Consider the following 24156-nt stretch of genomic DNA (forward strand, 5'->3'; position numbering starts at 1 on the left):
ACTCTGTGGCCTTCCCTGGGCCATGCTGGATCCCCACCCCGCCCAGGCCTATTCCACTGTCCACTTCCATCAGTGTCCTCTGACCCGAGGAGGGGAGAGGGAGGGAGGGGAGGAGGGGAAGAGCAGCTGCCCAGGGCCCTGGCCCCGCCTCCCTCCCTCTGTTTCCGCCAGGTCTGGAGGTGAATCTGGAGGAGGGTGGGCCCAGGTGCAGTCAGGAACAGGGCAGAGGACACCCAGGGTCAGGGGAAGCCCTGAGGAGAACCAGCGGGTGCCCCGCCCCTGGCTGAAGGTGCAGATGGACAGGAGCCACTAGGGTGGCCCGGAGGGGGAGGGGCTGGGGAAGAGTGCCAGGTGTCCACAGGACCTGGCCCTCGGGGTCAGTTCTGCCCTCAGGTTACCCTGACCGGCCGCCCAGCAAGCTGCAAGAACCAGTCGGTTGTGACTGTCAGTGACAAGGACAGCTCAGGAGGGGTGAGCACATGATGGCGAACAGATCTGACTTCCATTTTCCTTGGACAAGTCCATCTTGAGATGACCTTCGGCATGCAGCCTGCCTGGGGCCTGCTCCCGACGCCGTGCCCCCGGAGAAGTCACCAGGATGGCTGCCAGGGCAGGGACACGCAGAGGTGGCTGCAGAGAAACCTCTCAAGTGGAATGTCCCTTTGATCCATGGGCAGGTCTGAGCTGTCCCCGGACACCCAGCTGTCTGTCCTGGAGCAGGTACGCGCGGTGGGGAGCGCGCGCTTCCGGGAAGAGCATGCAGCCCCAGCAAGGCAGTGACAGACACAGATGGAAGCAGGCGGAGTCCCAGGAGACGTCCATCCCGTGTCCATCCGCTCGGAGCACAGGAGCACAGCCGGCTGAGCCGGGGCCACCCAGGGCGGAGGGAGCCGGAGTCCCCATTCCTGGGGTGCCCGACCGCAGCCCCTCCCCAAACACCGGCTGACAGAGTTCGCAATCAGGCTTTAATAGAATCTTCGGGGTCTCTCCAGGCCCGGCTCCCGCCCCACCCCGGCTGCCTTCCTCTGGGGCCTGTATGCAGGGGAGGGGAGGGTCCATGCACGCTGACAAGAGGTGGTGTTCTGAGACCAGGACAGCACGGCCACGGGTTTACCGGATCCTGGTGAAGAGGTTGAGGACAGACACGGATTCCTGCAGGGCACACAGGAGCGACGGCTGAGCCTTCAGCCCCCAGTGGCCTCCCGCAAGCGCTGGCAGCTGGGCTCGGCCGTTGGGTCGGGCACCAGCCGCTTCATCGTGGGAAGGAAATTCTGCCTGGAGGGACCCCGAGGTTTCGGGCCAGAGGAGGGCCTGTGTGGGCATCTTCTGCAGAGCCCTGGGACACGGCACCAGGCAACGCAGGAGCTGAAAGAGGGCCTGATGGGGGGCCCAGGGAGAGCCCTGGGGACATTACGGCTGAGGGGGTGACGGGGGCTGGTCGAGTGGCAGAGGAGGCCCCTGGGACAGTACGAGGGGACGCGCGTGGGGGAACATCTGGCACTGATACCGACCCACTTTACCTTTGTTGAACGGGTTTTGCTAAAGACATTCCAGAATCTCAGGGTTTCATCTCCAGCACCAGTGACTATGGCCTCTCCATCAGGGGACATGGCCTGTGGGAGGAGGAGGCGCCCTGTGTCCTCATGCCCTGCAGGAGGCCCCACAGACAGTGCTGGCAGCAGCGGCAGCGGGAGCCAGGCTGCTTCCAGGCGGGCAGCAGAGGCCCCTGCACCCCGGCGGAGCACTGTGGGCAGAGCAGCCCTGTGCAAACACCTTTAAAGGACACCACAACTCACTTGAGGAGGGACAACTGGGCAAAGGTTCTACCGGTTTAAACACAAGACATTTTTTTCTAGAAAGAAGCAAAAAATCGAAGAGTGAATGTGTTTCGGGGGAGGGGCTCCGTCCTCTCTCCAGGCACTCGCAGATGGTTATCCGGTGAAACCTCTCCAGGTGCTGAGTGGCTGGATACGGTTTATTTGCGGCGGCTTCTAATTTTGTGTGAAACCAAAAACGTGGATGTTGTGCAGGGGGCAGAACTACAGAACCGCCCTTCCTCAGGGAAGCTAGTGGAAGAGATTCAGTGATGATGCCACATCTGCCTTCAGTCCCAACCCAAAACCTGGACCAGATGGAGCATCAGGGCCAGGGGAAGGGTGTGTGCACGCCACCTGCTCAGGTGGCGCTCGGGTGGGCACAGCACTTCCTCCCGAGCCCGGCCGTGCAGACTCACCAGGTACAGGACCCTGTAGGAGTGCCCGGTCAGCTTGGCCACCTGGGTCAGGGACGGGTACTTCCAGACCAGGATCTGGTTCTGCGAGTAGCCATGCGTGCTCACCTAGGGGGCGGAGAGGGCACTTCTAGAGCCTGAGGCTCCCTTCCATGGCCCCAGGACTCAGACTCCCAGATGCATCTATCAAGGAACAAGGATACTAGGGCCTGCCTGGCAGGGTGCAAAAACCACAGGTGACAGTCCGCACCCCAGCACTCTGGTGGATGAATGGATGGAGACAGGGAAACAGTGTGGGCCTCTCCGAGTGGTCACCGGGCATGGGCACCTGGATCAGGTTCTGTGAGACCAGTGTGGCAGGGGCCTGGCCTCCTGCCCTGCCAGCTCCAGCCTGCACGCCCTGACCGCCCCGGCCTCACCCCCGCACTCACCAGCTCGTTGGCGTGCTTGGACCAGGCCAGGTTGCAAACCTGGGAGCCGGTGTCAATGCACTGCAGTGGCTGCCCCGTGAGTGTGTTCCAGAAGCGGATGCAGCGGTCAGCTGTGCCGCCGCCGGATGCCAGCAACCCGTGCTGGTGTGGGGACCAGGCGATGGCCTTCACGGCCGCCAGGTGCTCCGTGTACTGCTGCACGGGGCTCAGGCTCGAGTGGTTCCAGACCAGCAGCTGTGGGGACAGTGGCCATGAGGACTGGGGTAGCTCGGCTCCCACAGGAAAGAAGAGCCCACCCCAGTCCTCCATGGGTGCACCCTCATCGACCCTGTTCCAGAGGGGGGAGCTGGCCGGGTGGGAGGGGCCGGCCTACCTTGTTGTCGTTGCCCCCCGAGGCGAGGAGCTGGTGGTCCGTGGACCACTTGAGCCCGCACACCTCCTGCCGGTGGCCCTGCAGCCGCCGCTCTGACTGCAGGGGCGGTGTGCGGATGTCCCTCTGCAGGATCATGCGGTCCCGGCTCCCGGATGAGAGCTGGTCGGCGTTCCAGGCCAGCGCCCCTGTGGCCGGCAGAGGGCGGGCTAAGGACGGGGCCCGGCCTTTCGGGGACCCAACCGCCCCCGGCCCCAGGCAGCTCCTCACCGACGCGTGCTGTGTGGCCTTCCAGCATGGACAGCTTCTTTCCTGCGGCTGCGTCCCAGATCTGCACGAAGCCCTTGTGTGTGCCCACGGCCACCAGGTTCCCCTAGGACCGACAATGCAGGCGAGAGCGGGCATCAGGGACTGGGCAAGGGTGGGCCTACGGCAAGGGTGGCCCCAGGCACCCCCGCTCCCCCTCCCCGTGGCAGAACCTTAAGCCCATTTCCTTAAAAGTCTCTAATGTGTGCCCCTTCAGACACTCCTCCTAAGAGCTTTCTGGGAGGATGGTCACAAAGCACATGGGTTTGTCAAAATCCATCCAATACGCACTGAGATCCACATGCTTCAATGTGTGGAGTGAGCCTGCCTGCCTGACCTGGTGTCTATCACTCTAACCAACTCTACCAGGCTGGGGACAGGTAGGGGCACAGACGTCACCCTGGGGCTTGGACAGGTGACCTCCAGGCTGGATTCTGGCTCCTCTGGGTCTCCGAGGCCCCACAACACTGTGGAGGGCCCCTGCCAGTGAGGTCAGTCAGACCTCCCCTTGCCAACCCTGCCCTGTGGGGGGATGGGGCTGGTGTACTGACCCGCTCAGACCAGCCCACAGAGGTCACCGAGTCTCCTTCCACAGAGAGGTCACAGAGCCGGGTCACCTGGGGGAAGGAGGAGCAGTCTGGATGAGCTGACGTGGTGTCCCTGGTCCTTTAAGGCCCAGACCATCCATTTGTCCATCCGTCTATCCTTTCACCCATTCATTCATTCATTCATTCACACCCCTGGCCCATGGGCACTGGCTTCAGTGCTGCGACCCAAGAGAATGTGGCTGGGGGCTCGGCAGGCCATAGGCTGGGAAGAGACACATACCAGCAGAGGGACACTGACTGCACACAGCCTAAAGGGATGCTGGGGGACGCTTGGGTGACGAGGGCATCGTGCCCAGAGGGTCCTTCCAGCAGGTGTCAGCCATAGGCTGCTCGAGTGTGCATGCACCAGCCTCCCTGTGGGGGCTTCATCACTTTCTTTAAACTTACTTCATTTGGGTTGGTCCCTAGGGTGGGGTCTTTGTGCCCTACAGACCCTGAGCCCATGTGTGCCCAGCAGCCACTCTGAGGGACACTGCACTGAGGCCCTCTTCTTCTGATGGGGGCAGTGGCTGTAGCTCAGGCCGCAGAGCAAGGACTCCTGTATCCTAGAAGCCAGCCTATGGCAGGGAGGCACACAGGCTCACACCTGTGGACGGGTCCTGAGGTGGTCTGCACACTGAGGGTGTAGGGCAGGGAGGAGGGGAGTGGCTGGGAGCTGCCCCAGGCTCTGGAGGCTCTGCCCCAGTAACACTCACGCCCTTCATACAGGCCCCTGCCCGGCTCAGTGGCCAAAGGAAGGCACTGTGCCGTCCGCAGCATGCACACACGCGCGGTGGCACCCACCTGGCTGGTGCAGGCGCTCCACAGGTACACGCAGGTCCCCAGCCCCACACTGAGCACATTGAGAGACGACCAGTCCACCAGGTTCAGGTAGAAGTCATCCTGCAGCTCGGGCGCGTCCAGGACCTTGAAGGGGATCTTGGAGATCTTGCGGGTGGGTTTCCGCGGTGACCGCAGTAACTTCTGACTGCAGGGAAAGCCCGAGGTGGGGATTTTGCACAGATGTCAGTGACCTACAGCGCCTGCACAGAGCTCTCTCTTTTCCGCAGCCCTGGAGCCCATCAGCCGCACCTGCTTACATCACCCTCTGTCTGCTGCCTATGTGATCCCAAACCTGCAGGTGACCCCACAGCCACCGCCACCGCCCCACTGGGTTTCAGCTGCTCTGAGCTCTGACAAGCCCGCCTGCCCATCTGCCCCGCACCTCCTCCAGGAGCCCTCCTTGACTCCCATCACTCGTCTGGGCTCGTGGGGTGTCCCCAGTGAGGGTGGTCCTCTAGGCCAGCCCTGAGCCCTGTGCACAGCCCCAGCACTGATGGCAGCTCCCAGGCACTGCCCAGCTGTCCAGGCCCACCTGGGTCTGGACTCACCTTTTGTTGCTGACGGGGGACAGGGAGTAGGGGGACACGTCATTGCCGTCCTCGGGGCTGGAGCGCTTGGTGCTGAGGGAATACTGGGGGCGGGGCACACCCGCTGAGCGGACGCCAAGGCCCAGGGCCTTTGTGCCCTGCACCCCTGGCAGGATTGTCCAGGGCGCAGAGAAGCAAGCCAGGCCTTGCACTTGAGCCATCCTCCTACCTCTCCTGCCCCGTCCAGCCCCAGCCCCTCAACCATCTCTTTAGGGACCCAAGCCAAGTGTTCTGATGCTGCCCCAGGGCCCCACGCTTGGGACAGCTGAGAGGCGGTCTGTGGGGGCGGCTCATGCTGAGGCCCCGCCCCTTCACCCTGCGCGTGGCATCTGCCCCAGGTCACCTTTGTCCCGTAGGTGTGCAGGAGGCCGACAGGTAAGAGGTAAGGGGCCTGGAATCTCAGGCTGGGGAGTCTGAGACTGGAGGCCGGGAGCAGCCAGGGGCTCACCGTGAAGAGGCCCTTCCTCTCGGGCGTGGAGGGCTGCAGTCTGCGGTCCTCCGTCTGTGGGTCCTGCACCTTTTCGATTCCAGCACCGAGCAGTTCATTCTTCAGCAGAGCTGAGTAGGCCAGGCCATCTGTGGGCACCAAGCTCCGTGAGGCAGGGATGGGGGGGAGGGGACCAGGAAGGGGTTGGGCAGCGCCTGACTCCTGACCTTTCCCGTTGTCTGAGGTGGCGTCCTTGGCTTTCCGGTTTTGGCTGGGAGATTTCTCATTTTCCTGTGGGAGAGGGAGGTGAAAGAGGGAAGGATGAGCTGGAAGGACCCGGCCCCCGCCCCCAGACCACACAGTCAGTGGTCCTTCTCCCGCCTAGGGTGACCCTCACGTTGATTCTGTGGAAATTCACGCTCCAGTTGGCACCAGCTCTCGAGGGGATGAAGCGGTCTCCGTGCTTGCTGGGGGAGGACACGGGGGAGTTGGCTGGTGTCAGGGTTCGTCGCATCTCCGCCACCTGGAAGGACAGCAGGGTGGACTGGGTGCCTCAAGCCCCCAGAGCACACCAAGACCAACCAACACCCTCTTCTCCCTGCTCACTCCGCCTCCTTGCACTTGGCCTCTGGCCACTGAACGAGGGTTTGGTCTTGGAAACCCGAGGGCAGAGGTAAGACATTTCAGTAGTAACCCACGTGCCGGAACCCTGCTGGCGGAGCACGTCTGGTGCGGGGAGAGCCCGGACAGCGAGAGCCCAAATGTGGACGCACCGCAATGAGCCTTGATCTGTTTCCAAGCGGTTGCAAATGGACAGGAAAGTTGATAGAACCGAACAAAGAGCATCCACTCCCTAACACCGAGAGACTGTAGCTCCCATCACCCCATTTCCTGCACACAAGGACAGTTCTCCCCTGGACCACAACTCCATCACTGGAACCAGGAATGGGAACAGGCACATCACCTCCAGCGAACCCTCTGACCCCACTCGACTGTCCCAGGAATGTCCTTTCTCCTATAAGGGATCTGCTGTGGGTTGAACTGTGTCCTCCAAAAGGATATGCTGAAATCCCAACTCCTGGTACTTGGGATGAGACCTTAATTGGAAATAGGGTCTTTGCAGGTGTCATCATGTTAAGACCAGGTTATACTGGAGCCGGGTGGCCCTAAATCTAACGCCTGATGTCCTCAGGAGAGACAGGGACTGGCACACAGAGAGAAGGGGACATGAAGATGAGGCAGAGACTGGAGGGGTAGGTGTGTGAGCCGAGGCCTGCTGGCAACACGTGAAGCTGGAAGAGGCGGGAAGGAGCCTGTCCTGGACAGCCCAGTGCAGAGCTGAGAGCGCCGAGAGCCGGCGGGCACAGCCTGCAATGTGCCGGGAGCCCACAACGGAGAAGCCCCACATGGCTGAGGGGGTGGGGGTACAGGAAAGAGAAAATAGGGCTCCCCAAATTCTACCAGGTTTCAGGAGCTGGAGACAGGGCCACCCTGTGCCACCGTCACTCCTATGCCTGGTCCCCTATGAGAACAAGGGCCCCACAAGAACGGGGGTCCGTGCCGTGGCTCCAGCAGCAGAGGGAAGCGCACAAAGGTGCTGGGGGGCTCACCCCGGTGTGGCCGTGCTGCTGCCGTGGGGACCACCTGTCTCTCTCCTTTAGGTACCTCTGCTCTCCGAGGGCCAAAGCTCAGCAGCTGACCACACCCGCACCGTGGGCTCCATCGGGGAGCGGCAGGGCGGGACCTGGGTACTCACGCACGGCATTGTGTTCTCATTCTGGATGACGATCTGCCGGAGGAGGCGCCGCTCATAGTCCTGGTCCATGGCGAGGCAGGGCAGGCACGGCCCGCCAGCCCTGGTCAGCTGGCCCACGTCAGCCTGGGCAGGGAGGGCAGGAGAGGTCAGCACCAGCAGTCAGTGGCCCCCGTCGCCTGGTGACTACAGGGCACGCCTCTGGGACAGCCAAGTCTCCCTGTTGTGCGGGGGGCCTTCCCTCCCAGGAGCCCTGAGGGACGTGACGGGGACAAATGGGATCCTCTCTGGCTGCTCCATGGGAACCTTCTACCAGGCCCCCACACCTCTGTCCTGGTTAGAGCCAGCGTCCCACCTACCCGTGGCCCCCAGGGGCTCACCCGAGGCCACCTCCTCCACCCACGTGGGCCCCGATCTGGTCACCTTCCTGCTTCAGACCCCCTGATCTCACTCCTTAGCAGCTCAGGAGCTGTGAGGGGCAGTCCTGGTTGCCTCCCCTGAGCATGGGCTCTGTGTCCTGGACCCATAATCCTCAGCCCACATGCTCCTGAGTATGCATGAGTGGGAAGAGGGTCAGGTCCTGCATCTCCCTCCGCAGGGGTTTGCAGAGCTGACTGTGCCCAGCACCATGGCTCCAGGGCCAGGCCTGACGTGGTGGGGGGACGTCGGCCTCCAGCGGACAGACACACGCTCACACCCAGCTCCCATCGAGCTCACCCCGACCTGGGAAGGCCCCTCTGAGGAAGAGTGAGAGTGTGGCAGCAGGGGCTGTGCAGCGGAGACAAGCAGATGCCTCAGAGAGCAGGGTGCCCTCTCCGGGGGAAACTGCAGTCCAGGGACACCCAGGCCCTGGGCAGGCCCGGGCGCTCACACAGTCTGCCCCTCTCAGGAGGCGCCTGCCAGCCCTGCCTCCCGCCAAGGGGGAGATGCTGAGATTTGGGGGGGGTCCGGTGCAGGTAGGGCCAGGCCAGTCCAGCCCTGAGCCTCTGGGCCAGTGCCCAGCTCAACGACAGACCAAATACCAAGACGTCAAAAGCTGAAGGCTGGCCAGAAATTAAGCTGACGAATACGAATCCCTAGGTGTGCCACCCAGTGAGTTCACTACCTGCCTTTTAACCTCAACAAACTTAAGAGGATAGAAATTATTTCAAGCATCTTTTCTGATTACAATGCCATGAAACTAGAAATCAACCACAGAAAAAGAAAAAAAAAAGATGGTATGGAGATAAACAATATGTTACTAAAACCAATGCGTCAATGATGAAATCAAAGAAGAAATTAAAAAATACCTTAAGACAAATGACAATGGAAACACAACCACAAAAAATCTGTGGGAAGCAGCAAAAGCAGTCCTAGAAAGGAAAGTCACAGCCCTACAGGACTTCCTCAAAACACAACAATCTCAAAAAACCCACCTAACCTACCACTTAAAAGAATTAAAAAAATAAGAACAAGCAAAACCTAAAGTCACCAGAAGGAAAGAAATAAGAAAGATCAGGGAGGAAACAAATAAAATAGAGACTTAAAAAACAGAAAAAGTCAGTCATACCAAGGGCTGGTTTTTGAAAGAGACAACAAAGTTGACCAACCTCTGGCCAGGCTCACTGAGAAGAGAAGAGAGAGGGCACAATAAACGAAGTAAGAGCGAAAGGGAAGAAGTCGCAGCTGACACCACAGACACACACAAACCTGTAAGAGAGCACCTCCGACAGCCGCACGCCAGCAAGCTGGGGGGCCTGGGAGACAGGCAGGCTGCCCGAGACATGCAGTCCCCCAGGACGAATTCAGAAGTAGATCGTCTGAACAGACCAGTCACCAGGATCAGAGCCTGTAATTCAAAGCGAAACGAACTTCCTGCACTCAGGACCCGACGGCTCCACTGGGGAATTCTACCGAACGTGCAGAGAACTCAAGCCGATCAGCAGGCTGCTGCAGAGACTGAAGAGGTGGGAACACGCCCAAAGTCGTCTGAGAAGCTACCGTCACCCTGACACCAAAACCAGACGGAGACACTATCAAAGGGAAAAATCCAGGCCAGTATCTTTGATGAACACAGATGCAAAAATTCACAACAAAATATTAGCAAACTTAATTTAACAACACACAAAAAAGATCGTTATACTACGACCAAGCTGGATTTATCCCAGGGTCACAAGGATGGTCCAATGGATGCAATCGATGCGATACACACATCAACAAAGGAAAGGACAAAATCGCACGATCGTCTCAATAGATGCAGAAAAAGCATTTGATGAAACTCAACATCTATTCACGATAAAAATTCTTACCAAAGTGGGTACAGAGAACACACCTCAACATAATAAAAGCCACATATGGAGGGAGGGTATAGCTCTGTGGTAGAGCATGTGCTTAGCATGCACAAGGTCCTGGGTTCAATCCCCAGTACCTCCACTAGAAAATAAAGTTAAAATTAAAAAAATAAATTAAAAATACATAAAGAAACCTAATTACCTCCCACCACCAAACAAACAAACAAAAAACAAAAACAGTAAAAGCTATATATGACCAGCCCACAGCCAACAAAATACTCAACAGTGAAGAGTCGAAAGCCTTTCTGCTAAAATCTGGAACAAGACAAGGATGCCAGCTCTCACCACTTTTATTCAACATAGTATTGGAAATCCTAGCCATAGCAATTAGACAAGAAAAAGAAACAAAAGGGATCCCAATTGGAAGAGAAGATGTAAAATTGTCACTATATGCAGAAGACATGAGACTATATATAAAAAAAACCCTAAAGATGCCACAAAAAAGTACTAGAGCTGATTAAAGAATTCAGCAAGGTAGCAGGATACAAGATTAACACACAGAACACTACTGCATTTCTTTACACTAACAACAAAATATCAGAGAAGTAAAGTAAAAAAAAAAATCCCTTTTAAAATCACATCAAAAAAATTAAATACTTCAAAATAAACCTGACCAAGGAGGTAAAAGACATATATTGAGAACCACACAACACTGATAAAGGAAACTGAAGATGATTTAAAGAAATGGGAGGATATCCCATGCTCTGGATTGGAAATACTAATATTGTTAAAATGGTCGTACTACTCAAAGCAATTCATAGATTTAATGCAATCCCTACTGAATTACCCATGGGTTTTCACAAAACTAGAACAAATAATCCTAAAGTTAATATGAAATCACAAAAAAACCAGAATTGCCAAAGCAATACTGAAGAAAAAGAAAGAAACTGGAGGCATAACCCTCCCAGACTTCAGACAATACTACAAAGATACAGTAATCAGACAGCAATGCATCGGCACAAAAAGACACATGGCTCAGTGGGACAGAACAGAGAGTCACGAAATAAACCCACACACCTATGGTCAATTAATCTTCGACAAAGGAGACAAAATATACAGTGGAGAAAAGACAGGCTCTTCAACAAGTGGTGTTGGGAAAGCTGGACAGCACGTGTAAATCAATGAGGTTAAAAACTCCCTCACACCATACACAAAAACAAGCTCAAAATGGCTTAAAGACTTAAACCTATGACAGGACACTATAAACTTGGAAGAAAACATAAGCAAAAAAAAAAAAAAAAAGAGCAAAACATTCTGACGCAAATCACAGCAATGTTCTCCTAGGTCAGTCTACTGAGGCAGTAGAAACAAAAGAAATATAAATAAACGGGACCTAAATAAACTTCTAAGCATTTGCACAGCAAAGCAAACTATAAGCAAAATGAAAAGACAACCTACAGACTGGAAGGAAATATGTGCGAATGATGCCACTGACAAGGGCTTAATTTCCATTATATACAAGCAGCTCACACGTCTTAATAAGCAAACCAAACAAAGAACAACCCAATCCAAAAATGGGCAGAAGACCTCAACAGACATTTCTCCAATGAAGACGACGGCCAACAGGAACATGAACAGGCGCTCAGTATCACTAATTATCAGAGAAATGCAAATCAAAACTACGAGGTATCACCTCACACCAGCCAGAATGACCATCATTAAAAAGTCCACAAACGATAAATGCTGGAGAGGGTGTGGAGAAAAGGGAGCCCTCCTACACTGCTGGTAGGACTGTAACTTGGTGCAGCCACTACGGAGAACAGTATGGAGGTTCCTTAAAAAACTAAAAATGGATTTACCATATGATCCAGCAATCCTACTCCTGGGCATAGATCAGGAGAAATCTCTAATTCAAAAAGATAATGCACTCCACTGTCCACAACAGCACTATTTACAGTAGCCAAGACAGGGAAACAACCTAAATGCCCATCGACAGATGACTGGATAAAGAAGCTGTGGTGTATACATCTATACCTATACCACATATACACACACACACAGTGGGATACTACTCGGCCATACAAAAGAATGACATAATGCCACTTGCAGCAACAGAAATGGACCTGGAGATTATCATATGAAGTGAAGTAAATCAGACAAAGACAAACATCATATAGTATCACTTATATGGGAAATCTAAAAAAAAATGACACAAATGAACTTATTTGCAAAACAGAAAGAGACTCACAGACATAGAAAACAAACACTGGTACCAAAGGGGAAAGGAGGTGGGGGATAAACTAGGAGTTTGGGATTTGCAGATAGTAACTACTATATATAAGACAGATAAACAACAAGGTCCCACTGTATAGCACAGGAAACTGTATTCAATGTCTTCTAACCACCTACAATGGAAAATATATATGTATAACTGAATCACTATGCTTTACACCAGAAACTAACACAACATTGTAAATCAATTATACTTCAATTAAAAAAACACACACTTGCCTTTAAAAAAGATTATAGTAAAATACACGTAACATAAAATTCACCGTCTTAATCATTTCTAAATGCACAGCTCAGCAGCATTAAGTACATTCACATTGTTGTGCAACCATCCCCACCACCATCTCCAAAACTTTCTCACCTTCCCAACTGAAACTCTATTCCCATGAAACACTCACTCCCTACTCTCCTTGCCCCTGCTAGGTCCTCAAGAAATCAAACTGCCGGTGACCCAGCACCCCTACTTTGAGATAAACATCCAGAAGCAAGAAAACAGATCTACACAGAAGCCAGTACTCAAATGCTCTTACCGGAAGTATTCACAAAAGCCAAAAAGAAAAACAACCCAAGTGTCAAGGACAGTGAATGGATAAACAATGTGTGTTCCATCCACACACTGGAATATTACTCAGCCTTAAAAAGGAAGGAAACCCAGACATGCTACAACATGGATAAATCTTAAGGACGTAGTGCTCAGCGAAGTCAGTCAGACACAGAAGGGCACATACCATTTGATTCCACTCACAGGAGGGCCCAGAGTTGTCAAATCCATAGAGACAAAGTAAACCAAAGAGAACATTTGCCCTTAAAAAAAAAAAAGACACCTGAAGCAAGCCCTAGCTCAGCGTCACCAGGCTCACACCGTTCACATCTCTGTGCAACACCAGGAGACAACTTAGCAGAGCTGCCTAAGCCCTACTTCCATGTCTCCACGTGGCCTGATGAGCGCCAGAGCCTAACCCTGGAGCTGAAGTGCCAGCATAAGCCTGTTCCCTGTCCCTCATCCAGACTGTAGGACACAAAGGGCCACCTTGGTGTGGTTTCGGCCCAAAGCCAGACGCTCAGCCAAAGCAGAGCCAGTCAGATTAGACCCGAGGGACAGTAACGTGGCCACTGGCCACCTCAGCGTGCACGTCTTATCCCGTGTTCCCTCTGCACGGCCTTGCGAACTGGATGCCCGCACACCCTTGCAAAGATGAGGATGTGAAGGTTGGGCGGAGGGATCAGGTGGAGGCACAGACAGGGCTCTTGTGTGGAGGCCCATGCACCCCCGGTGCTCACGGCACCTCCTCCACCCAACCTGGGACTCCTCTGAGCCCGTGCTGGCCTGGAGCCCCAGAGCCCTGATGCCCCAAACTCGGTGGACAGCGGGCCTCTTGCTTCAGTGAGAAGCAGGGTTGCAGCGCTTCAGCCCCCCCCATTTCAGGTAAGCCCCACAGGGGAGCAGCCACCTTCTTGGCCATCGACTTCCTGCCCCGGCCAGGTATCCTAGACACGTCTCATCCATCCACAGAACAGCCTCCCTCTTTGGCCTTCCTCCTCTTCCTCCTCCCTCTCTGCCAACCTAGCCCCACCCTACCCCTGCCTTGCCCTGTGATGCGCCCACCAGGGCCTGCCAAGGGAGCCCTCATTACACCTGACCACCACTGGGGTAGCATGGACACCTGGGGACACAGAGATGCCCATCTGAGTGTCTGTGCCTGGTGGAAACACCGGTTCGGGGGATATTTTCCCAAGGGGGGCCTGGTCATCTTGCCGACCACAGTGCCAGGCTGAGTACAAGCCAGAACCAAGTCCCAGGAGGGCTGGCATCCAGCGCGACCGAGCGGCCTGTTGATGGGCTTCAGGCGAGGCTGGACACAAAGAGGAGACGTCACAGCTCTGTTCGGGCAGCCCCAGAGCTGGGCCAGCTGGCAGTCCCCCTGCTTTAAGGCTCAGAGAGGCTGGCGAACTTCCTGGCCCATTGTGCAGAGTCAACCGCGGCCGGCCCTGACCAGGGCCTCGTTAGCCGAGGAGCACCCGCCCCGAACGCTCAGGTTTTCTGGGTGAAGAGATGGAGGCAGAAACTGATGCTGTGGCCTCAACCAAGACCTCAGGAGGAGAGCAGGAACGAGCAGGACTGTGGGCCACAGTCGCATCCAAATCACACGATGCTGGTGACAAAACCAGGTGGCTCGGCCTGCCAGCAGTCCCCAGTTGAGCCCATCCTTGGAGCCCGCAGCTCCGCCAGGTTGCAACCAGCCCATTCTAGAGAAATGAAGGCAGTACCTGAGAGAGAGAGTTCTCAGGGACCCTCCACCCACCTCCCCTGAGACTGCTGCTTGCTGCACGGCAGGAAGAACAGAAGACCCTGAAGCCGTGAGAGAAAAGGCTGATAAATTCATTTCCAGAGAAACAAGAAGGGTCTGCAAGGCGAACGCCCCACAGTTTTCTAAAAAAAAAAGACAGCACAATCAGGAAAAATACCTGCCACCCTCAGGACAGCCCACAGCAGCAAAGGACAGGAACACAATGTTCCCAGAAAAGGAGGCTCACCTGCACCTGCGGCTGGGGCTGCAAACCGGCCCAGAACGTGGGGCTTCCACCCACTGCCGGCGAGCCCCAAGATCTGATGACACCCTCGCCAGCCGAGGTGACACTCGCACCCACTGTTGGCAGGAGCCAAAATTTGGCAACTGCTTTCAAAATCTAAAAATGTACATCCTTTCTGAGGCAGCATTTCTACTTCTAAGAATTCACCCTTAGAAATTCTGCAAAATTGTGCGTACAAAGATCTCTGCAGGCTGCTTCAGAGAGCAGAGGACAGAGAGGTACAAAGGTCTACACGGAGGGCGAGGCCATCTCCGACAGGAGGTGCCGCAGTAAGAGGCTGGAGGTGCTGGTGGGGCCTTCAGGACGCACTACAGGTAACAACACACTGCAAAAGAAGCTATTGCCGGAAGGAGAAATCAGTAGCAGACGTCGGCTCTGGGGAGAGAAATCAGAGGACGCGGGTCAGCAGAGGAGGGGAGCCTGGGCGCTCCTGCCCTGCCATCTTGTGCTGCGCGGATTCTGAGTCAAGGGAACTCATTCACCATTCAAAGAAATGAGACAGCGGGGGGCAGCTGGGACCACGCACGCCCAGCACGCGACCAGACGCGTCTCAGCGGTGGGGCACAGCTGGCTGTCCTCTAATAACAGGTAGAGAGAGGAGCAACCTCTCTATTAACGAGCAGTCACGAGCACAGAAGACCTGCAAGGCGGGCTTGGGCGGCAGGTGTTTAGAGCTGCTGCTCAGGGCATGACATAGCTGGGAAGGAAGCAATGACTGGCTCTGGAGGGACCCTGCCAGGGGGGCCGGCATCTGCAGGCTGGCATCCATGTGGTCCGTGAGGTGGGCCCAGGCCCTCGGCCGCTGGCGGCCACTGCCCCACCTGCAGGGTGCTGTCACTGGGGGTACCGCACACCTGCTGAGCCAGCCCTGAGGAAGGGTGTCCCCTCTCCCCTCGCAGCCCCCAGAACAAAGAGCCAGGCACTGCTGCAGACTCTGAGCCTCAGTCTATTCCTCCGGGAAACGGGCACACTCCAGCCTGAAAGAACAACGATGAGGTCCCGACATGGCCAGGGCTTGCATGGGTAACAGACCACCTGACCACCGGGGGCTGCCATCCTATGTGCTCCCCGTGTCAATCCTGCCTTGGTCCTCTCCGGGACCGGGGCCGACTCACACAGGGCGAAGTCCCAGTGACAGAGCAGCGCCCTTGCTTTCAACCCGGCTGCCCAGGGGCTGCATGAGCTCTCCCGAAGAGGCCTTCCCTGTGGCTCCTCGCGCCCCTTGCCCTTGCCCGGCCCTACTGCACTCACGGGGTTCCACTCATCAAGTACTCAGCAAGAAGGCTCAAAGTAAGTATAACCCAGGGGTCCTCTCTGGGGTGGTCCTGCCCCCAGGGGACACTGGGCCACGTCTGGGGACATCCGTGATTGTCATGACTTCTGGGGCTCCTGGCTTCTGGTGGGTGGGGGCCAGGGATGCTGCTCCCCATTGTGCCTGGGACGGCCCCCCATGGAGAATGAACCACCCCCGTGTCTGCAGGACAGAGGGTCCTCTAGGGCCCTAGACCAGGGAGGCTACCTGGTGAGTGAGATGGTGGTGGTACGTGGGCTGGCCCCGGGGTTAGCAAAGACCAGGGGCCTGGAGATAAGCCAGTGCCCGAGCCTCGCAAGCCCTCCTGCCAGCTGGAGCCGGAGGCAGGCTGGGGTCCCACGTGCGGGACAACACTGCGGGCAAGTCTTCACCTTACTGAATCACCTGCCAGCCCCCAACTGTGGGCAGGGATCACCCCTCCCTCAGTCCAGGGGAGGAAATGAGCTCAGACAGGCCTGTGGAGGGAGGACCCACGACAGTGCGTCCCCCCACTTGTCACCGCTGCGGCCTCCTCGGGGAGGGGCGCCGCGAGTGCAGCGTCCTGGGCACGTCCTCACCAAGTTCAGCCAGGCCTGGAGGCCCCCAGGCAGTATTCTGCTTCCAGAAGTGCTCGGGCTAACTGCAGGGCCCCCCGCGCCTTGCTTATCTTGAAAACTGGCCCTGCTGTTTTTATGCTGTGAGGCTCGGAGGCCAAGGAGACACCCTGTGACGTCATTCATGACTCAGTGCTCGAGGCAGAGCACGGCCTGCATGTGGCATGTGGCAATGTGGCTGCCTGCAGCACTGCTGCCACCAGGCTGTCCTGGGCACTGCGAGGTGTGAGCAGCCTCCCTGGACCTGGTCCACTTGATGCCAGGAGCCCACCCCTAGTCATGCCAACCAAAGATGTCCCAGACACAGCCCAGTGTCCCCTGAGACAGGGAGGGGAGGCGGGCAAGGCAGGATCACTCTGAGTGAGGGTAACTCTGGGCTCTGGGGGGCAGTCTTGCCAGCTCCCCAGTGGGGCACAGGGGAGGGAAGGGAGGAAAGCATGCCAGAAAGAGCCTGTGGACACCACCCTGCCACATCCTGTGTGGGTACTGGGTCCCAGGGGAATGGGACACTGCTCCTGGCCCGGTGAGGAGACTATCAGAACACAGACGATGACAGTGACAGCAGGGACCCGAAGCTCACCTGTGCCCCTCCAGCAGCTGGCACAGAGCCAGGCAGTCCAGGTGCTTGACTCACCTTGGCCCCCAGGTGTGATCCTATCCCCATCTTACGAAGGAGAGATCAGGTCTCAGCGACTGGTGGGCAGCCCAGCTCCATCCCTGCTGTCCCCGACCTGCCCTTCGCTGCTCAGGCCATGACACTCTGTGGTGAGAGGGCCACCAGGCTTGGCAGCAACAGGTCAGCCATCTAAAGCTCACAGGGGATGGGTCATTGCAGCCATGTGTGCCTTGCCCCTGCTCGGCCCCAGCGGGAGCCATCCAATGAAGGATCATGGTGATGAATGGCTGGGGCTCCCTGGAAACTGCTGTCTCAGGGCATGGCCTTTCTCAGAGCTCCCGAAACCTCCAGGGAAGCATCTGGTCTGAGAGGCACACAGGCAGAGGGACCTGGAGAGCTGGGGCTGGCTCCAGGTGCCCAGCTCCGGCTTCCTGACCACCAGCTCCAGAGAAAGGCTGGGGGCTGGTCGTCTCACTCCCAGCCATCCGTTCTCTGAGGGGCTGGGGGAGAAGTCCCACGTGACAGAGATCGAACCAGAAAAGGGGGGTGGCCCAATTTTCCACTCATGTTGGAGTCTCTGGCTTTGCCTCTTCTGCATGGGCTCAGGAAGCCAGCCCTGGCCGCTCCCTCCCTTCCACTGCTGTCAACCAGTCCAGCAGGTAGACAGAGAAAGGGTGGGCTTTGGAGAAGGATGGACCTGGCTTTTAGCTTGACTTCAACCCTTACTGGCTGCGTAGCTTTGGGCAAGCAACTTCTCCTCCCTGAACCTCAGTCTCTTCATCTCAGAAGTGGGGATAATGGGATAACACTGCACAGTTGCCATGAAACTGAGCGAAACTTCTGTGAAGCAGCTAGAAGAGTGCCTGACCCAAAGGAGATGACACAAAGCAGCGGCCGTCTCAGGGGCTCAGGGACAGGCGCACAACCGGAACCAATGCGCCGGCTTCCTGCTCCTCCACTGTGCAGTGATGTGGGCCGTGTGGCACGGAAGGTGCTCTGGTGGCCACAGCTGCAGGCCAGGAGACCAGGGAGGGTCCCATCTCCTCCCATGCTGCCCCTGAAGGTTAAAAGGACTCCTGAGGGGAGGGAGGACCGTCCTGAGGACGTGGGAAGAGTGGGACTGCCCGGCAGCAGGGCTGGCCCTGGTCTTACAGACGTCGACTCTGGACCAGAACCTGGGCTCCTGGCCTCAGGACAGCTGGGGCACAGCAGGGGACCTTTGGAGGCAGTGGTCTCACCCCACAGAGGGAACACAACGAGAGAGCAGCCCCCTAACCCTAAGGACAGCAAAAGACAAGGCTGAGAACAGCCAGTGTCAGAAAGGGCTGCACCAGGCACAGGCGGACACAGCTTGCCCTCCCGAGTGACTGATGGGAGCCACCACCAGAGGCCAGCTGTTTCTAGGAGCCCTGGGGCAGGGGCCTCAGGAGCATCCCTCTCACTCATTCACTTGGCTGAGCTCACCGCCCCTGCTGCGCGTGGGCAGGTGCGGGAGCGTGGAGGCCGGGGCCGGGCTCTGGTGCCCGGGCTCACCTCCCGGAGCAGAGGAGAGTCCCATCAGCACACCTCTTTTCCTTCTGTCCGCGCCAGCGCCCCCGAGGGCGCGCTGCTGGTAGCAGGCGGCGCCCACCCTGGACGGGACCGCTGCCCTGAGCCTCAGAAGGGGCGCCTGAGGCGTAGTGTCTCACCCCACCTCGAGCACAGGGCACCCGCTCCCGCCCGACCGGTGAAGTGTTCAGACGCCAGCGCATCCGGTCTGCAGCAGCCCGAAGAACGCAAACCCCACGCAAACGAAGAACCTGGTATCACACCAGATGACTCATGATCATTTCTGTGATCGTAGCTGTGACTCACGTCAGAGGCCTGACTCTCAAGGCTGGACGTCCCCTCAGGTGCCCAGAGACCTCACACATCTCTGTCCGCTGCACACCTGCAGGGACAGTGACAGGGAGCTCACCCCTCACAGGGAGCGCTTCCTCAATCTGTCTTCATTGTGGTTCTCACCCATGGGTCCGAGGTGGGGGTGGCAGAAGGAAAAGCCTAGTACGTCTAGGGCAGCCCTCTCCCACCCCACACTGCTGACTCTCAGTCCGGGGCATCCTGGGTACTGTGGGGGCCAGCAAGCATCCCTGGCCTCACCTACTTGATGCCCCCCCCAAGTCTTGATGACCACAAATGTCACCAGATGCTGCCTCCAGGGCAGATCCTCTGGTTTAGGGGACTCCTTGGGGGGAATAGCTGCTTCCCTCTGGCTAGAAAGACCAGCACTGACCTCTCAGCTGCTCAAATCTTCTGTGAGTGCAGACAGACAGACAGACACATCCTACCCACCTGGCTGCCCCTCCCCCTGCTCCCACCACCCCTCCACCCCTCCATCAAGCAGCCTCTCCTCACTGTGGGACACAGCACAGATACAGCCTGACCCTTCCTTCAGTGGCTGTCATGCTTGACAGGGACAACAGGGTCACAACACAGTGGTTCCATTCTGATCCGGGGAAGAGCACGGGGGGATCTGGAAGGAACGATCTGGGCAGGCGAGGGTGCAAGGAGCACACTGAGGGCAGGAAGAGGCAAAGGCGGGGAGGCCACTATGGCAGTTTCCCAGGCTGTGCCCTGGGCGGCTGGTGGCAGGGAGGCAGGAAAGGGATGGGGCACAGGGCGTGATGAGATGAGCACTTGTGGGCCGACGGTGGTGCAGTGTGGAGACCAGCAGAGTAGCAGGGAGCACGGGGACCAGAGAGATGGTGCTGCTTGTCCAGGTGAGAAAGGAGGTGGTCCTGAGATGGCGGCAGGAGAGGAGGGGCCCCAAGTGAGGCCCACGGGAGGGGGGACAGGCAGGTCCGAGGAAAGAGAACCTTTTCTGGACTCGCTGCTGGACACCAAGGAGAGGACTGACTGGCTGCTGGCCACGTGGGCCTGTAGTCAGGAACCAGCTTTGGGCACCAGCAACAGATGAGGACAAGAAGCTAAAGGTGAGGGGTAGGCCACCAAGGAGCACATGCAGAGGCATCTGAGTCCAGATTCAACAGGAGAGTCACCCCACAAGAACCCGCGCCCGACTGCCCCTGGCAGCTCTGTCCGCAACAGGCAGAAGATGCCAGCAGCCCAAGGGTCTGCCCACCGATGAGCAGACAAACACGCCGTGGCCCATCCCCGCGACGGAATATTATTCAGCTGCAAAAAAGGGATGACACACCCTACAGTGTGGATGAAACTTTAAGACACGATGCTCAGAGAGAAAGAAAAGCCAGACACAAAAGGCCACATGGTGTGTGATTACATTTATAAGAAACGTCCAGAAAAGGCACACTGACAGAGACAGAGAGTGGGTTCGTGGTTGCCAGGGGCTGTGAGGTCAGGGGATGGGGAGTGACTGCTAACGGGGACAGGGCTGCTTTCTGAGGTGGGGGAAATGCTCTGGAACTAGACACACCTTGTAAACACACAGAAAACCAAGGAATTGTATAATTTAAATGAGCGGATTGTAGGGCATGACGATTACATCTGAAAAAAGCTGTTACCAACAAAAACAAACAAATAAGACACTATACTAGAAAGGGCCAGTGGAGGAGACTGAAGGACAGACGGGATGTGCGAGAAGCCAGAAGGGCGACTCCATCGTCTACGCTTTGTAGTGCACAGCAGTTGAATGACAAACTGGAGCCAGGCCAGAGGAGGCACAGCGCATCCTCTCGTTCCGTTCACACCTGATGACACTGGGGTAGGATAAAGGAGTCACTTGCCAAAGACACAGGACACACGGCTGGGCACAATGTCAGGTCGAGACTGTCAGTGCCACACTGGGGGGCCTTGTGCTCAAACACCCAACCCTGACTGCATCAGGCAGGCCACACAGCAGCCAAAGTCTCGGGGAGGCCAGGGAAGGGTGGGCAGGGCCATGACCAGTGGCAATGACAGGCCAGAAGCCACTGGGGCCTGGGATGGAGCAGAAGCCAGACGACAGGGAGCTCTTGGGGAAGAAAAGGGGTGGCCAAATACTCCCTTCCCAGTTCCACAGGCTGCCAGCTCCCTGGGCCAGCCCCCAGCACTGACTCAAGCCAGCAGCCTCCAGCTTCAGCCGCACAGGCACCACGCAGGCTCCGGGGACAGAGTCCCTGCACTCACAGGCCTCATGATCTGGACTCTGGTCCAGATCTGTGCCCTCAGCACTGACGACATTCAGGGCCAGACCGTTCTTTGCGGAGGACAGTTCTGGGCACCAGGGGTTGTGGAGCAGCCTCCCAGGCCACATCCACTCGATGCCAGGTGCCCCCAGACACCACCAGTGTCCCGGGTTGAGAACCTCTGCTCAGAAGAGAATAATTACAAGAGTGCTGCGAGCTGGCTGGTTTCTTAAAGACCAAGTGCACTGACCTCGGCGCTAGCCAGGAATCCTGAGGGTCAGCCCTCCAGATGGAATAGCTTCGGATCCTTGTCCCTCTCAGTGACACTGAGCCAAAGGTCTCCACAACCAACCCTCACTCTAGGTCTCCCCAAACCCAGAAGTCCCGGGTATACAAAGCCTGCCCGGCCAGAGGCCCCAGTAAATATCACTGGCGGGAGGCCTCCTGTTAGAACTGAGGACCCACTTGTGACGACTCATCAGCCTTGCAGGTCCCCTTGCCCAGTCCCAGACAGACACCCTCAGCAGGGCCCAGACCCCGAGATCTTCCTGGGAAACAGTTGTGGCAGCAAGTGGGCCAGCATAGTCACGTGAGACGCAGCCCCGACCATGGCAAAGCAACTGTCCTTTGAGCCCAGAGCTGTCCAAGGACCCGAGCCCCAGTTTTTTGAGGGGAAGATCCTGTACCCTTAACACAACCCTCTTGGAGCAATCCAACCATATTTGGTATGCAAAGCACCAGAAGGAGGCCAGCACACCTGCCTCCCCTCTTGAGTTCTGAAGAAACACCAGCCCAGCACAGCCAAAACAGGAGGGGCCTTCGACGTCAAAGGCCACGACGGCCCACAAGACATTCGGCCTAGTGGACATGCAGTGCTCTAGGGGGGACATGCACCACTCTGGGGACTGTCCCACCACCCACGGCTCTTCCAGGATCTCCTCAGCTTCCAGGCTGCAAATCCCGCCCCCATCTCCAGGAGAGAACAGCCAACCTTGTTCATTTTAAAGACCCTCCCACCTGTCTCTGATCTGGAGGGTAGATGTGGCAGGGGACGGCTGCGTAAGGACTGGGCGGATCATTTTTCTTTAGTAAAGTGCTCTTGCTCAAAGTATGGTAAGAGGTGACCGGCGGCTGGTGGGGTGCAGCCTCACCAGCGTGAGGCATGAGGTCATCGCTCAGTGGACTAGGGTGGGGGCGGGGAGGGGGAAATCTAGTTCCCGGTCTGACAGACACCCTGAAAGAAGGGATGATTTTAGGGGAAAGAGAACAAGGAAAAATAAAACTGGTGTAGGCCGGGTATCTGCACAACAGTGGGACTCAGGCTTTGAGCTGGGGCAGGTCTAGACGGTGGGGGGGCGGCGGGGCAGGGGGATGGTGAGAATCAGTTTTTAGCTGGGGAAAATGGCTGTGCCGAGGTGAATGTGCCACACTTGGGGGATCCGGGGTGGCCAGGCTTGTACTTGGAGGAAGACACAGCATGGTCGCACACTGGAAGGCGGCTGTCTCAGATTTTGGTGGGGTCAGTGCCAAGACGGGAGAGCCTGATTATGGGTGGGTCACGGCCAGAACGGGTCCAGCTGTGAGGGTTGGGGAGCAGAAACTAGAAGGGCTGGGAGCCAGGGGGACACTTATGTATTCAAAACTCGTCGCCTAAGTGCTTCTGTGTGCCAGGAGCGGAGGGGCGCGGTGAGTACAATGGGGAGTCCAGACGGACAGGGTCTCCGCACCTCAGCCTGGCTGCGCCAGGGTCCACAAAGCTCAGACTGTGTCTTATCCGCGCGGGGGGCGGGAGCTTGCTCAAGACTGGGGGAGTCGTGACAGCTCTGGGCGGGAGGCAGTCTCAATTCGGGCAGGGCCCGAGCTGCGATGGTCCGAACTTGGGAGACCCGGGTTTGACAGGCCAGCGATGAGGAGCACAGATGAGGGCGTCGGCCCGCTGTTCTGGGGGGCGGAGTGGGGAGGCCCCCGTGGGGGGGGTCAGAGCTCGACCTGCTGTTTATTAAAGGACAGGGACGCTGACCGCCTGGGGAGGTCGCAGCCTGCAAGTGGCTCGAGCTGGAGAGGTCACGCAGGGCCTGGTCTGGGGGGAGGCTCGGACGTGGGGGTCAAGACGGGAGGTGGGATGCTGAGGTCACCCGGGCCTTACTCGGCTTGTGGGGCGGCGTTCGGGGGTCCGGCCGGCTCCTGGCGGGGCCCGAGCTTGGGGGTGCCAAGCTGGGTTGCTGGTTCGGTTTCAGGGGCCCCGGGGAGGCCCGGCCCGGCTCAGGGGTCGCGGCTCGGGTCCAGGGGGCGGGTCCCCAGACCTCGGGCGCCTCACCTGGCTCGCTCCCGTCGCCCGCTGGCTCCGCCGGCCCCGCCTCTCCCGGCGCCGCGCCGCGCCCGCCCCCGCTGCGCGCAGCTCCGCCGCGTCCGGCCGCGGCCGCCGCTGACGGGATCCCGGGCTCCGCGCTCCTTAATATGGCGGCGGTCGCTGCTCCGCGGCCTCCGGCGCCCTCCTCCGCCGCGCGCGCTCCCGCGGTCGGCCACGCCCCCGCGCCGGCGCGCTGCGGGCCGCCGCCCCGCCCCGCCCCGCCCACCCACGCGGCTGCGCCTGCGCGCCTCGGGCATCTCGGGAGGACGTGACGTAGCCAGCGATTCGAATCAATACAGGAAGCGCGGCGCCACGGGTTACCCGGGGCAACCGTGCCAGAACCCGATTGGCGGATCCGGCTCCGCGGGAATATGGGGAAGTGGCTCCTCTCAGTTTAGGGCGAGGTTCTTAGAAAGGGGCAGTAGAAGAAACAGGTACCCCTGGGCGGACTCACAGCAGTAACGCAGCCACACCGC

General features: G+C 57.8%; 1 protein-coding gene across 2 annotated transcripts; it reads right to left on the reverse strand.

Moving 5' to 3' along the window:
- Positions 1-951: 951 nt before the first annotated feature.
- On the reverse strand, positions 952-23851 carry FZR1 (fizzy and cell division cycle 20 related 1). Of its 2 annotated transcripts, none has more exons than XM_006206401.4 (14): positions 23648-23851; positions 7538-7660; positions 6179-6304; positions 6009-6072; positions 5803-5930; positions 5316-5398; positions 4729-4912; positions 3889-3954; positions 3302-3404; positions 3035-3219; positions 2662-2895; positions 2234-2338; positions 1512-1613; positions 952-1152 (listed from the first exon to the last, which is right to left on the reverse strand). In XM_006206401.4, exons 2-14 carry the CDS (start codon positions 7604-7606, stop codon positions 1111-1113), a joined length of 1491 nt encoding a protein of 496 aa, XP_006206463.1. In that variant the 5' UTR covers positions 7607-7660; positions 23648-23851; the 3' UTR covers positions 952-1110. The 2 variants fall into 2 exon arrangements, with proteins under 2 accessions (XP_006206463.1, XP_015096646.1); XM_015241160.3 differs by having other exon boundaries at positions 1521-1613; positions 23648-23850.
- Positions 23852-24156: the final 305 nt, after the last annotated feature.

Source organism: Vicugna pacos, chromosome 22 (genome assembly GCF_048564905.1).
Source record: "Vicugna pacos chromosome 22, VicPac4, whole genome shotgun sequence".
Lineage (NCBI taxonomy): Eukaryota > Metazoa > Chordata > Mammalia > Artiodactyla > Camelidae > Vicugna > Vicugna pacos.

Coding starts and splice junctions, on each gene's coding strand:
- FZR1 (XM_006206401.4), bottom strand. CDS start 7,606: ATGGACCAGGACTATGAGCGGCGCCTCCTCCGGCAGATCGTCATCCAG. Junction 4,913..5,315: donor TCCCCCGTCAGCAACAAAAG/GTGAGTCCAGAC, acceptor CTTTCCCTGCAG/TCAGAAGTTACTGCGGTCAC. Junction 3,405..3,888: donor CTGTGGGCTGGTCTGAGCGG/GTCAGTACACCA, acceptor TGTCGGTCCTAG/GGGAACCTGGTGGCCGTGGG.